This window comes from Globicephala melas, chromosome 8, assembly GCF_963455315.2.
Source record: "Globicephala melas chromosome 8, mGloMel1.2, whole genome shotgun sequence".
NCBI classification, from domain to species: domain Eukaryota; kingdom Metazoa; phylum Chordata; class Mammalia; order Artiodactyla; family Delphinidae; genus Globicephala; species Globicephala melas.
Window position 1 is genome coordinate 50,280,826 of NC_083321.1, and position 12,202 is coordinate 50,293,027.

Here is a 12,202-nt window from a genome sequence, read left to right on the forward strand (position 1 = left end):
GACATGAGGGATCTTACTGGGGTCATGAAAATGTTCTAAAACTTACTTGTGATGATGGTTGTACAATTTGGTCAATTTACTAAAAATCAGTGAATAATATACTTGAAATGGGTGAATTATATGATATGTAAATATGCCTCAAAAAATTTGTAAAAAGATTATACTACATCAGGGCTTCCCTGGTGGCGCAGTGGTTGAGAGTCCCCCTGCCGATGCAGGGGAAACGGGTTCGTGCCCCGGTCCGGGAAGATCCCACATGCCGCAGAGCGGCTGGGCCCGTGAGCCATGGCCGCTGAGCCTGCGCATCCGGAGCCTGTGCTCCGCAACGGGAGAGGCCACAACAGTGAGAGGCCTGCATACCGCAAAAAAAAAAATTATACTACATCAGGATGCATTAACTGTATCCATCAATGGACAGCAGGAGCACTCTAACATATACAGCACTTGCCTCATTATATTTTACTTATTTGTGTACATGTCAGTGAGCTCATCTAGTCCAGGCTCTTAACATGTAATAGCTATCCTCAGCCTCTATCTGAATGACTGGCACTCAGATGCAGTAGGGACTCAGTGTCTGTTGAATTAAAATATGCTCCAAAATAGGATAGTAACAATAGCAATTTCAGAAATACGACAGAAGATAGTGGCAATTAGTGCTTCCTACATGCCCTGCATTTCCCCGGCAGGAGGAGTAAGTTAATGGGGCACTGACTGGCACTCTCCGTGACAGGCTTTTCCAAGAGGAAACCAGAAAAGCAAGTAAACAATGGTTCCATTCTCATATGAAAGAACAGTACTAGTCCATACTGAGTAAAAACAATTATTTGGGATTTTACTCTTTGTGAGCAGTAAGAATACTTAATCTACAACAAAACAAAAAGTACATACAACAAATTTTACAGGTAAAAACATTTTCAAAATGATTATTCTAAAGACTTTTTCAGTGGTTGACAATCTGGGATGATTTTTACAAATGTGTGAGCATTTATCTTTTTCCATTATGAAAAAATTAACTGCTCCCCAAGTGCTGAACATTTCTTCTTAGAAAACAGAGTAGCATGTGGAAAGAACATTAAACTGCAATCAAGACATTAATGTGTCATTAATTCACTGTATGACTCTGGACAAGTCTCTCTTCCTTTCTAGGCTTCAGTTTCCTCTTTAACAAAGGCAAGTTAGCTCTAAGGTTCTTTCCAGCACTCCTGCTGAGGAAAACTAAGGTGCTTCAGACAAGATGACAAATGAAAAGCTCAATCTTTTCACTATAAAGAGGAAAAGAAATCCCTAATTTATAAGGGAAAAAAGGAAAGCCCCAGCTTATGCATTCAGTAGCCCCTTACACATATATTTATAACTTTCATTCCAATACCAGGTCCCACCCTTCATCAGCATGCAAACCCACACACCCCATCCCTCCCACCCTTGACCCACACCCCCATATACCTCAGCTATGGTCATTCTCAGAGCACTGACAGGGGAGAGCTCAATATCCACCAGCTGGGCAGCTTTTAAACTCTGCCCAGTACAGATTGCACAAGGACAGAAAACAGCATAGAGTTAGAATTTTAAGGCAAACAGGAACACAAAGCTAAGAACATTTAGCACAGTGTTCAGAAACAATGAAGGATTTCAGGTTGTCATTGGGCTTTGGATGAGTGAGATGAGAGTCACTATTATTCTGATTTTCCTGAGGAAAATGGGCAAAGATAAAATAATCTCAAATTAGTCACAATTTTAAGTCAAGCTTGGCAAACTTGTCCATACCCTGTATCCTCAGGACAATGTCTCCGAGTCATTCAGCAAAAGCTGGTCGATAAAAAAAGGCGCTACTATAAAGGGCAAGGGTTAATAAATCTAGAGGGAAATGCTGATTTCCTACATTTCTTTATATAGCCACTAACAGGGCTACTTAAAATTTAGTAGGAAAAGTAATGAAGATATCTCCAGCAAAGGTTTCTATTAAACTGATACCATTAAACTCTGATACCATAAACTCCCCTGGTTTTGATTCTAGGTTTACCAACAGACTTTACCAATACAACTTGACTTCCCTCTTGGTTTGCCTGCATTGAATGTGCTAGATATGCCAACATATGCTTTCTCAACTTGTAGAAGTTAAATACCTTTCAAAAAATGTCATTAAATTAGTATTCTGGTTCTTTTTCTTTAATTAAAAAATGGCTATCATTTTTCATAGATTAAACTCAAGGATAAAAATGTATGATTAATGATTGTTTTTTAAACACTGCCAATTTGGCATTTGTGTTAATACTTTAACATTCTAAGAAATCTGAAAGGAATTATAAAGGGTCTATAATTTTTAATAAAACCAGTAAAAATATTTGTATGCATATATTCATTATTCTATTTATTAATTCTATTCTGGTTAAAACTTAACCACTGGTTTCTTTGGAAGGGTATGCATGTGAAGAATTTCATGAATAGAAAGTATGTAATTTACATTTGAATTGAAAAAAATTTATTGAGTGTTTTTTTCTTTTTCCCTCAGTTCAGTTTTCAGATTTCCATTAACTTGTTTTATGATTTAACCCTATTAAGCAGAAAGTTGTTAGCATAAAGATACTGGGCGTGTTAGTCACATTTTAGAAAGAAGAAATGTCACAGTTTCTCTGCATCCTCACAGTTTTGTTATAATATTGAGATACACTCAGTTTTTGTCTGTCTATTCCAAGGATAGTAGTTATTTAAGAACAAACATAGCTTAAAGACAAATGAAATGAAAATCTGGAATTCCCTTACAGTATCACTGTCACAAGGCTGGAACTGGAAGGGCTGGGGTTTGTGAAATACAGCATTCTCTTGTAAGAACAGCTGAAGATTATAGTCTCGTACCACCTAAAGAGAAAATAAAATATCTTTAAGTCTTTAATAAGGTTAAAATGTTCAATAATTGTGTTTCAAAGTTTAAGCTTTATTCTGCTGTTTTCCAAAAATGAGCAATCATCCAGTACTACGTGGTCAAAAAGAAATTATAATTACAATTTTTTTTTTCATTTTAGATAATAGTTGTTATCCTTGTGCCCCATTTTCTCAAGAATCTAAGCATGGAAAGTACTAGTTTAGAAACTAGCCCAGATTTGGGGACTAGACAATATGCACTACTTTAAGACTACAAAAAGATGGCTATTACACAAAATGTTATTCTTTTGAACATGGGGTGGGGGTGTGGGGGTGTGGGGTGTGGGGATGTCGGGGGTGGGGGGTGCAAATAGGGAAGCACATTAGTTTGTCAGGTCTCTCCCAGTTCTAAAGTTTTGTAGGCCTCTTGAAGTTTGCTTTATGGAGATTGCCATCTACTAGGAAACTGCCAAATAACCTTATACATAACACAAAATAGTATTTTTCCAGTACTTCTTGCCACCTTTTAAGGAGGCTGTATTCTAATTACCATCTTAAAGCATACCAAGAAGACAGACTAGAAAGTAATTTATAAAGAAGGGGAATTCTAATACACATAAAGTAACAAAACAAATAGCACAGAAAGACAGTCATCTAAAAAGAATTCATTGTATTATATACTCTGGGAAAGAGTGGAAATCAGCAACATGTGATTGTGCAGAAACCCATTTTCTATTTTGCTACACTGCTTACCCTTAACTCTTCATTCATTTGTAGTATATTACAGCTCATTAGCACCTCTGCCAGAGGATGGGCAGAAGAAAGAAAAGTTTAAAGCAGCTCTGTGGCTATACTTTAGTAGTCCTGGGAAAAGAATTCATTCAGGAGATGGAGAAAGTAGGAGGTATATTCTGCATTTTACTTACCAGCACAACCCAATTCTCTATTGCTCCTCTGCACCCCCCACCCCCATTCAACAACCATTTACTGAGAGAGCTTACCAGGCCTAATGTTAAATGCAGCAGAGAGGGGGAATACACAGAGGAATAAATATGAATAAACAAAGTTAATATCTTCGAGGAATTTATAATCTAGAAACTGGGAGAACTAAACAGATTACACAATTAAAATACCTTATCAAAGTATGTAGAACGTACTAGGAGAGCACAAAAGATGGTGCTATTTAATCCAGACTGAAGGGGTGGGATGGAGGAAGGAGTGGTTGACAAAATATGGTCATGAAAGGCTGGCTGAATAAGCATATTCTCAAAGGGAAATGTGTTTTTTTCTTTTCCTGGATTCCAGTTTTAAGCTAGAGTAGCTGTGAAAGCTCTTTTTTATTCTTTTTAAAATTATTTATTTATTTATTTTACTATTGGTTGGTTGGTTGGTTGGTTGTGTTGTTTCTTCCTTGCTGCGCGCGGACTTTCTCTAGTTGTGGAGAGTGGAGTCTACTCTTCGTTGCGGTGTGTGGGCTTCTCATTGAGGTAGTTTCTCTTGCTGCGGAGCATGGGCTCTAGGCCCGCAGGCTTCAGTAGTTGCAGCACGCGGGCTCTAGGGTGCGTGGGCTTCAGTAGTTGTAGCTTAGTTGCTCCGCAGCATGTGGGATCTTCCAGGACCAGGGATCGAACACAGGACTGCACCACCAGGGAAGTCCCCTGTGAAAGCTCTTGACACAGCCCTGAGACACAGCCTCACTAGTCACCATGCAGAAAAAAGCTAAGAGGATCATCCTTCTAGTTGCTAAACCTATCCTCTCAAGCACCACAAACCAAACTTCCTTTTCTTTCTTTCTTTCCTCTTTTTCTTTCTTTCAAGGGGGAAGTATCAACCTTTTTAAATTTTTAATTTTTTGTTACGGAACATTTCAAAGTAGAGAGAACAGAATAATGTATCCCCATGTACCTACCACCCAACTTCCAAAAACACAAATTCTTGTTTCATCTATAAACCTACCTGCTCCTCCCCCACCCCAATTATATTGAAGCACATCCTAGACATATCATTTCATCTATAAATATTTCAGTGTAATGTCTAAAAGACAAAGACTTTAAAAAATATATCCATATTAAAATTTACAAAAAGTATTATACAACAACCAGTAAATGTTCAAATTTCTGTTCCATATTTTAAAAAGTTTTACAAATCGGGATCACAGTAAGGTTCCCACAGTGCAAATGGATGATGTTGCTTAGGTTTGTTTTCATATATAGGTTTCTTCCTCCATCTCCCTTACCCCCAACCCCCTGCAATTTGTTTGTTGAAGAAACTGAGTTTTTGTTTTGTAGAGTTTCCCAGTCTGAGTTTTGTTGACTCCATCCTCGCAGTATTCTGTTTCTTGTGTGTCCTGTAAGTTGATGCTTCTTTGCGTTTAGGTTTTTGTTTTATTTTTTGACAAGGTGGTGTTTACTTCTATGAAGAGGCTTGCCTCTGACTCGTCTCTTTTTGATATTAACAGTTGTAGTGGGCTGAATGAATGGTGGCCCCCCAAAAGAGATGTCCACGTCCTAATCCCTGGAACTTGTGAATGTTACCTCATTTGGAAAAAGGCCCTTTGCAGATGTAATTGTTAAGGATTTTGAGATTAGGAAGTCATTCTGGATTCTGTGGTTGGGCCCTTAATCTAATGATAAGTGATGTCATTATAAAAGGCAAACAGAAGAAAACACAGACAGAAGAGGAGCCAATGAGACCAGAGGCAGAGATTGGAGTAATGTGACCACAAACCAAAAAATGTCTCAAGCTATGAGAAGCTGGAAGAGGTAAGAAACTGATTATCCTGGGAAGCCTTTGGAGGGAGTGCAGCCTTGCTGACACTTTCATTTCTGACTTTTGGCCTCCAGAACTCAGAGGGAATAAAGTTCGGTCATTTTACGCCATCCAGTTTATGGTAATTTGTACAGCAGCCTAGGAAACTAATCGAACAGACCTATGATGATAAATGCCTAAACATATTAGGGGTTACAAAAACTAGAGATTTTTCTATTTTTTCTATCACTTTTTCAAGGAATTCTATCATTCCTTTTTCATTCATTAGCTGGAATACTTCCATAAGAAAAACTTTCCAAGTCAATTATTTAGTTACCTTGAGGTACATTTTGTATAAGGCAGGATAAACATTTCCTCTTCCCTTTATTATCTAGTTTTCAAATTGAGCTGTTTCCCTAGCAACCTCCAAAGAATGACCAATTATAGCTTTAGTAAATTATTATTATGAAGTCATGGATTTTAAAATATTTGATGTGTTTTAATCTACTGTTGTTATTATCATTATTGATGCTAAAATTAACCCATCTTTGGCTAGCAAGATCACATCCTGAGTCCCTTTGAGATGGGACTAGTAGTTTTTGATAGTTTTGACAGTTTCCTTGCTTTCCATTATGACAAATTATGTAACATTTACCTTAAATATTTCATGTCCCAGATCTAGAATCAGTGCTATTTTCCCAAGAAGCACCGTTTTTATTTATTTACTTTTATTATTATTTTTTTTAAGTGAGTAGGAGAAAGTACATAGAAAACAAGATCTGTACACTAGAGGTACTGGGTTAGTTACTGGTCTTCTGTCTCGAACAATTCATTTTGAAAGGAAGTTGCAAAGAGATCCTGTGCACCTCCCAATGTCGGTGTCTTGCATAAATATAGTATATATCAAAACCAGGAAATCGACACTGGTACAAAGCATAAAGCTTATTTAGATTTCACCAGTTATATATGCACTCATTTTGGGGTGGTGTATGTGTAGAGGTCTATACAATTTTATCATATGTATAACTTCATGTAACCACTATCACAATCAAGATACTTAACTGAACCATCACCACATGACTCCCTTGTGCTACTCCATAATAGCTCCCTCTACTTCCCTCATCCCTGATTCCTGGCAATTGCTAATCTGTTCTCTATTTCTATAAATATGTTATTTCACAAATGTTACATAATGGAATCATGCACCATATATCTTTTCTTTTTTGGCCATGTGGCACGGCATGAGGGATCTTAGTTCCCTGACCAGGGATTGAACCCATGCCCCCTGCAGTGGAAGCACCGAGTCTTAACCACTGGAACACCAGGGAAGTCCCACCATATATCTTTTTGAGATTTCCATTTTCACTCAGCATAATTTCCTATAAGTTCATCCAATTTGTTGCATGTATCAACAGTTCACTCCTTTTTATTGCTGAGTAGTATTCCATAGTATGGAAGTACCACCATGTGTTTGATCCCTCACTCACTGAAGGTCATTTAAGCAGTTTCCAGTTTTTGGCTATTATGAATAAAGCATTTGTGTCCAAGTTTCTGTGTGAAAATAAATTTTCATTTTCTCTGGGATATATGTCCAATCTCTCTCTCCGTAAAGCTGTTACTGAAGTATAAGTGACATACAATAAACTGTACATATTTAAAGTGTATACTTTGATAAGTCTTAACTTACCTATACACCTGTAAAAATATCACCACAATCAAGATAATGAACTTATCCCTCACTCTCAAAAGTTTCCTCATCCCCTTTGTAATCTTTCCCTCCAGTCCCTTCCTGCTCCCCTCTGTCATTCCTTGTGACAACTGAGGTCAGGCCTTAAATCTCATTACTGATGCATCCTTCAGCAACTAGCAGTGACTCTGTCTAAAGTAGCATTCAATAAACAGTTGTTAAAGAACACCTCTGTATCCATCACTGAGATTAAATAAAACATTACTATTACTGTCAAAATCTATATAACCTCTCCTTATTGCATTCCCACGTTCCTTCGAAAGGAATGTTCCTCAACCTGTTTTTTTTTTTAAAAATGTTTTTTAAGTGTTATCACTCCCACTCCCCAATCCAGGGACCCTTTTAAGACATTTTTTCCCTAATCTCCCTCTTTGATTAAATTTTAATACCACAAATATACTGTATATATGTTTATGTAGTATGGAATGCTGTAATATCTAAGATTTTTTTGCAAACCACCCCTCAAAATCCAGAAGCAATTTTTACTCCCCTGGGGAATATCTGCCCCTCTGCAAATGCATGCTGCTCTAGATGTAACCACTCTACTGAATTTTACCAAGCTCCTCTTTTCTTTTTTCCTTTTAATAGTGTTACTACATATGATGTATCTCAAAATGATACTGTTTTCTTGGATATTTTTGAACACTGCATAAATGGCATTTTAGTGTGTGTATTCTTTTGCAAGTTGCTTTTTTTTTTAAAATTGAAGTACAGCTAATTTACAATGTTGTGTTAATTTCAAGTGTAAAGCAAAGTGATTTAGCCATACACACACATGCACAAACACACACATATTCTTTTTCAGATTCTTTTCCATTATAGGTTACTACAAATACTGAGTATAGTTCCCTGTGCTATACTGTAGGTCCTTGTTGTGCAATTTGCTTTTTGCTCAATATTACCTTTGTGAATCTCATCCATATTAATGCATGTGCCTACAGAGCTTCCTTTTTTTTTTTTTGCAGTACGTGGGCCTCTCACTGTTGTGGCCTCTCCCGTTGTGGAGCACAGGTTCCGGACATGCAGGCTCAGCGGCCATGGATCACTGGCCCAGCCGCTCCGCGGCATGTGGGATCTTCCCGGACCGGGGCACGAACCCGTGTTCCCTGCATCGGCAGGTGGACTCTCAACCACTGCGCCACCAGGGAAGCTCCAGAACTTCCATTTTTATTGCTATCTTGTATTCCATTATTCATCTTACTGTCAGTGGACAGCTGGGTTATTTCTAGCTTTTTCTAGTCTTATAAAGGAAGTTGCTATGAACATTCTTTCAAAAGTCTCCTGGTACCCATGTGCCAGAGTTTCTCTAGGTTATACTCCAAGCAGTAGAACTGCTGGGTCATAAGCTAAGTGCATCTTTAAATTGACTAGATAATGTCAAATGTTTTTATATTGGATGTATCAATCTGTACCCTTCGGGGCAGTGTAAGAGTTTCTGTTAATCCATATTCTCACCAACAGTCATTCCTGTCTGTTTTTGTCAATCTCATAAGTATAGAATAGAATCTCACGGTGATTTGAATTTCCATTTCTTTGATTAATAGTGAGTATAAGCGTCTGTATTAGTTTCCTAGGGCTGCCATAACAAAGTATCACAGATGAGGTGGCTTAAACAACATAAACTTGTTTCCTCAGAGTTCTGGAGGCTAGAAGTCCAAGATCAAGGTGTTGGCAGGGTTGGTTTCTTCTGAGGGCCTCTTTCCTTGGCTTGTAGATGGTCATCTTTCCCTGGTGTCTTCATATGGTCTTCCCTCTGTGCCTGTTTGTGTTCTAACCTCCTCTTATAAGGACACCAGTCATGCTAGATTAGAGCTTGTCCATATGACCTCATTTTACCTTAATAACCTCTTTTAAGGCCCTATACCCAAAAACAGTCACAGTCTGAGGAACCAGAGGTTAGGACTTCAACATATGAATTTTAGGGGGACACAACCTAGGCCATAAAAACATCTTTTATTTATTTATTTATTTATTTGTGGCTGTGTTGGGTCTTCGTTTCTGTGCGTGGGCTTTCTCTAGTTGCGGCTAGCGGGGGCCACTCTTCATCGTGGTGCACGGGCCTCTCACTGTCGTGGCCTCTCTTGTTGCGAAGCACAAGCTCCAGACGCGCAGGCTCAGTAGTTGTGGCTCATGGGCCTAGTTGCTCCACGGCATGTGGGATCTTCCCAGACCAGGGCTCGTTCCCGTGCCCCCTGCACTGGCAGGCAGATTCTCAAGCACTGCACCACCAGGGAAGCCCATACAAACGTCTTTTAATATGGTAATATCTATTTATGTTTTTTATTCTGTGGGACACATGTTGTATGATGTATCAGTACTTCATTCCTTTCTATGAACAAATAATATTCCATTGTATGGATATACTGTATTTTATTTATCTAATCATCAGTTGATTGACACTTAGGGTGTTTACAATTATTGGCTATTATGAATAACACTGCCGTGAACATTTCTGTACAAATTTTTGTTTAAACACTTTTTAAAAAAAATAAATTTAATTATTTATTTTTGGCTGTGTTGGGTCTTCGTTGCTGTGTACAAGCTTTCTTTAGCTGTGGTGAGTGGGGGCTACTCTTCATTGCAGTGTGCAGGCTTCTCATTGTCGTAGCTTCTCATTGTGGAGCACGGGCTCTAGGCGCGCAGGCTTCAGTAGTTGTGGCACGTGGGCTCAGTAGTTGTGGCCTGCAGGCTCTAGAGCTCAGGCTCAGTAGTTGTAGCACATGGGCTTAGTTGCTCCATGGCATGTGGGATCTTCCCAGGCCAGGGCTCGAACCCATGTCCCTTGCATTGGCAGGCAGATTCTTAACCACTGCGCCACCAGGGAAGCCCTAAACACTTTTTTTCAATTCTCTTAAAGTGGAAGTGCCGAGTCATATGGTAACTCTGTGTCTTATTATTTTTTTTGTGGTACGCGGGCCTCTCACTGTTGTGGCCTCTCCTGTTGCGGAGCACAGACTCTGGACGCGCAGGCTCAGCAGCCATGGCCCACGGGCCTAGCTGCTCCGCGGCATGTGGGATCCTCCCGGACCGGGGCACAAACCCGTGTCCCCTGCATGTGTCTTACTTTTTGAGGAACTATCGAACTGTCTTCCACAGTGGCTGCACCATTTTACATTCCTACAAACGCTGTACGAGGGTTCTAATTTCTCCACCTCCTTGCCAACACTTGCTATTGTGTGTGTGTTTGTTTTTAAATACTAAAGTTATCCTACCAGGTGGGAAGTGGTATTTCACTGTGGTTTTGATTTGCATTTCTCTAATGACTAACAGTGCTGAGGATCTTTTCATGTGTACATTTTCATTGGAAAAATGTCTATTGAAGTCCTTTGTCCATTTTTAAATTGGGTCATTTGTCTTTTATGTGTTGAGTTGTAAAAGTTATTTATATATTCTGATTATTAAATTCTTATCAGACACATGATTTATAAATATTTTCTCCCGTTCTATGGACCGTCTTTTTCACATTCTTGATAATGTTCTTTGATGCACAAAAACTTTTAATTTGATGAAGTTCAGTTATCTATCTTTTCTTTTATTGCTTGAGCTTTCATGTTAAATCTAAGAATACACTGGCAAAACCAATAAAGATTTACCTCCGTTCTCTTCTACAATTTTATAGTTTTAGGTTGTTGACTCATTTTGAGTTAATTTTTATATATGGAGTGAGGAAGGGGTTTAACTTTATTCTTTTGCATGTGGTTATCATGTTGTTTTAGCACCTCTTATTGGAGAGACTATTCCTTCTCTATCAAATGGCCTTGACAACCTTGTCGAAATCAATTAGCCACAGATGTTTGAGTTTATTTCTGGACTCTCAATTCTTACTGGTCTACACGTCTATCCTTATACTACTACCATACTATCTTGATTAGATTGCTTTGGGGAATATTGAAATATATATTTTTTTAAATATTTATTTATTTTTTTAGGCTGAGCCAGGTCTTAGTTGCGGCACGCAGCATCTTCGTTGCAGCATGCATGAGGGATCCAGCTCCCCAATCAAGGATGGAACCCGGACCCCCCTGCATTGGGAGCATGGAATCTTACCCACTGGACCACCAGGGAAGTCCCTGGGGAATACTGAAATATTAGTGATATGAAATCTTCCAATCCATAAACATTTATTATTTCCATTTATTTAGGTCTTCTTTAATTTCAGCAATGTTTTGTAGTTTTCAATGTACAAGTTTTTCACGTTTTGGATAAATTTACTTCTAAGTAGTTATTCTTCAAATGGTATTGTAGTTAGAATTATTTTCTTAATTTTCTTTCAGTTCATTCATTGATGGAGTATTATGGAAACACAACAGATTTTTGTGTTTTGATTTTGTATTTGCAACTTCTGCTGAATTCATTTACTAGCTCTAGGACTTTTGTGGACTCTATAGGAGTTTCTATAATCATGTCATGTGCAAATATAGATAATTTTACTTCTTTCTGATTTGGTGCCTCCTATTTCTATTTCTTGCCTAATTGCTCTGACCAGGACTTCCAGTACAATGGTGAATATTAGTGGTGGAAAGTGGGCATCCTTGTCTTGTTCCTGATCTTAGGTGGGGAAAGCTTTCAGTCTTTCACCATTGAGTGTGATATGTGATGTAGGTTTTAAAAAAATGCGCTTTACCATGTTCAGGAAGTTCCCTTCTATTCTTAATCTGCTGAGCATTTTTATAATAAAAGAGTGTTGAATTCTGTCAAATGCTTTTCCTGTGTCCTTTGAGATGATCATGTGATTTTTCCCCTTCATATTATTAACTTTACTTTTTTGGTAAGTCTTCAAGGTATTAAGAATGACAATACTAGACAATTTAATTTCCAAAGAAATATAGAATAACATTGTTATTTTTG

At 38.2% G+C, this 12,202-nt stretch overlaps 1 protein-coding gene across 5 annotated transcripts in view; it reads right to left on the reverse strand.

Moving 5' to 3' along the window:
• FCHSD2 (FCH and double SH3 domains 2) overlaps positions 1 to 12,202 on the reverse strand; it is a 300,576-nt gene that overhangs the window by 65,856 nt on the left and 222,518 nt on the right. For 3 of the 5 annotated variants that reach the window (XR_009564908.2, XM_060303660.2, XM_060303659.2), the window contains exons 10-11: positions 2,761 to 2,856; positions 1,444 to 1,515 (exon numbers count right to left, since the gene is read on the reverse strand). Coding sequence is in view for 4 of the 5 variants with exons in the window: in XM_060303660.2 (XP_060159643.1) it covers positions 1,444 to 1,515; positions 2,761 to 2,856 (168 nt within the window). In the remaining variant the exon portion in view is untranslated. The remainder of the gene's footprint in view (positions 1 to 1,443; positions 1,516 to 2,760; positions 2,857 to 12,202) is intronic. The other 2 variants (XM_030836180.3, XM_030836179.3) reach the window with 1 other exon arrangement.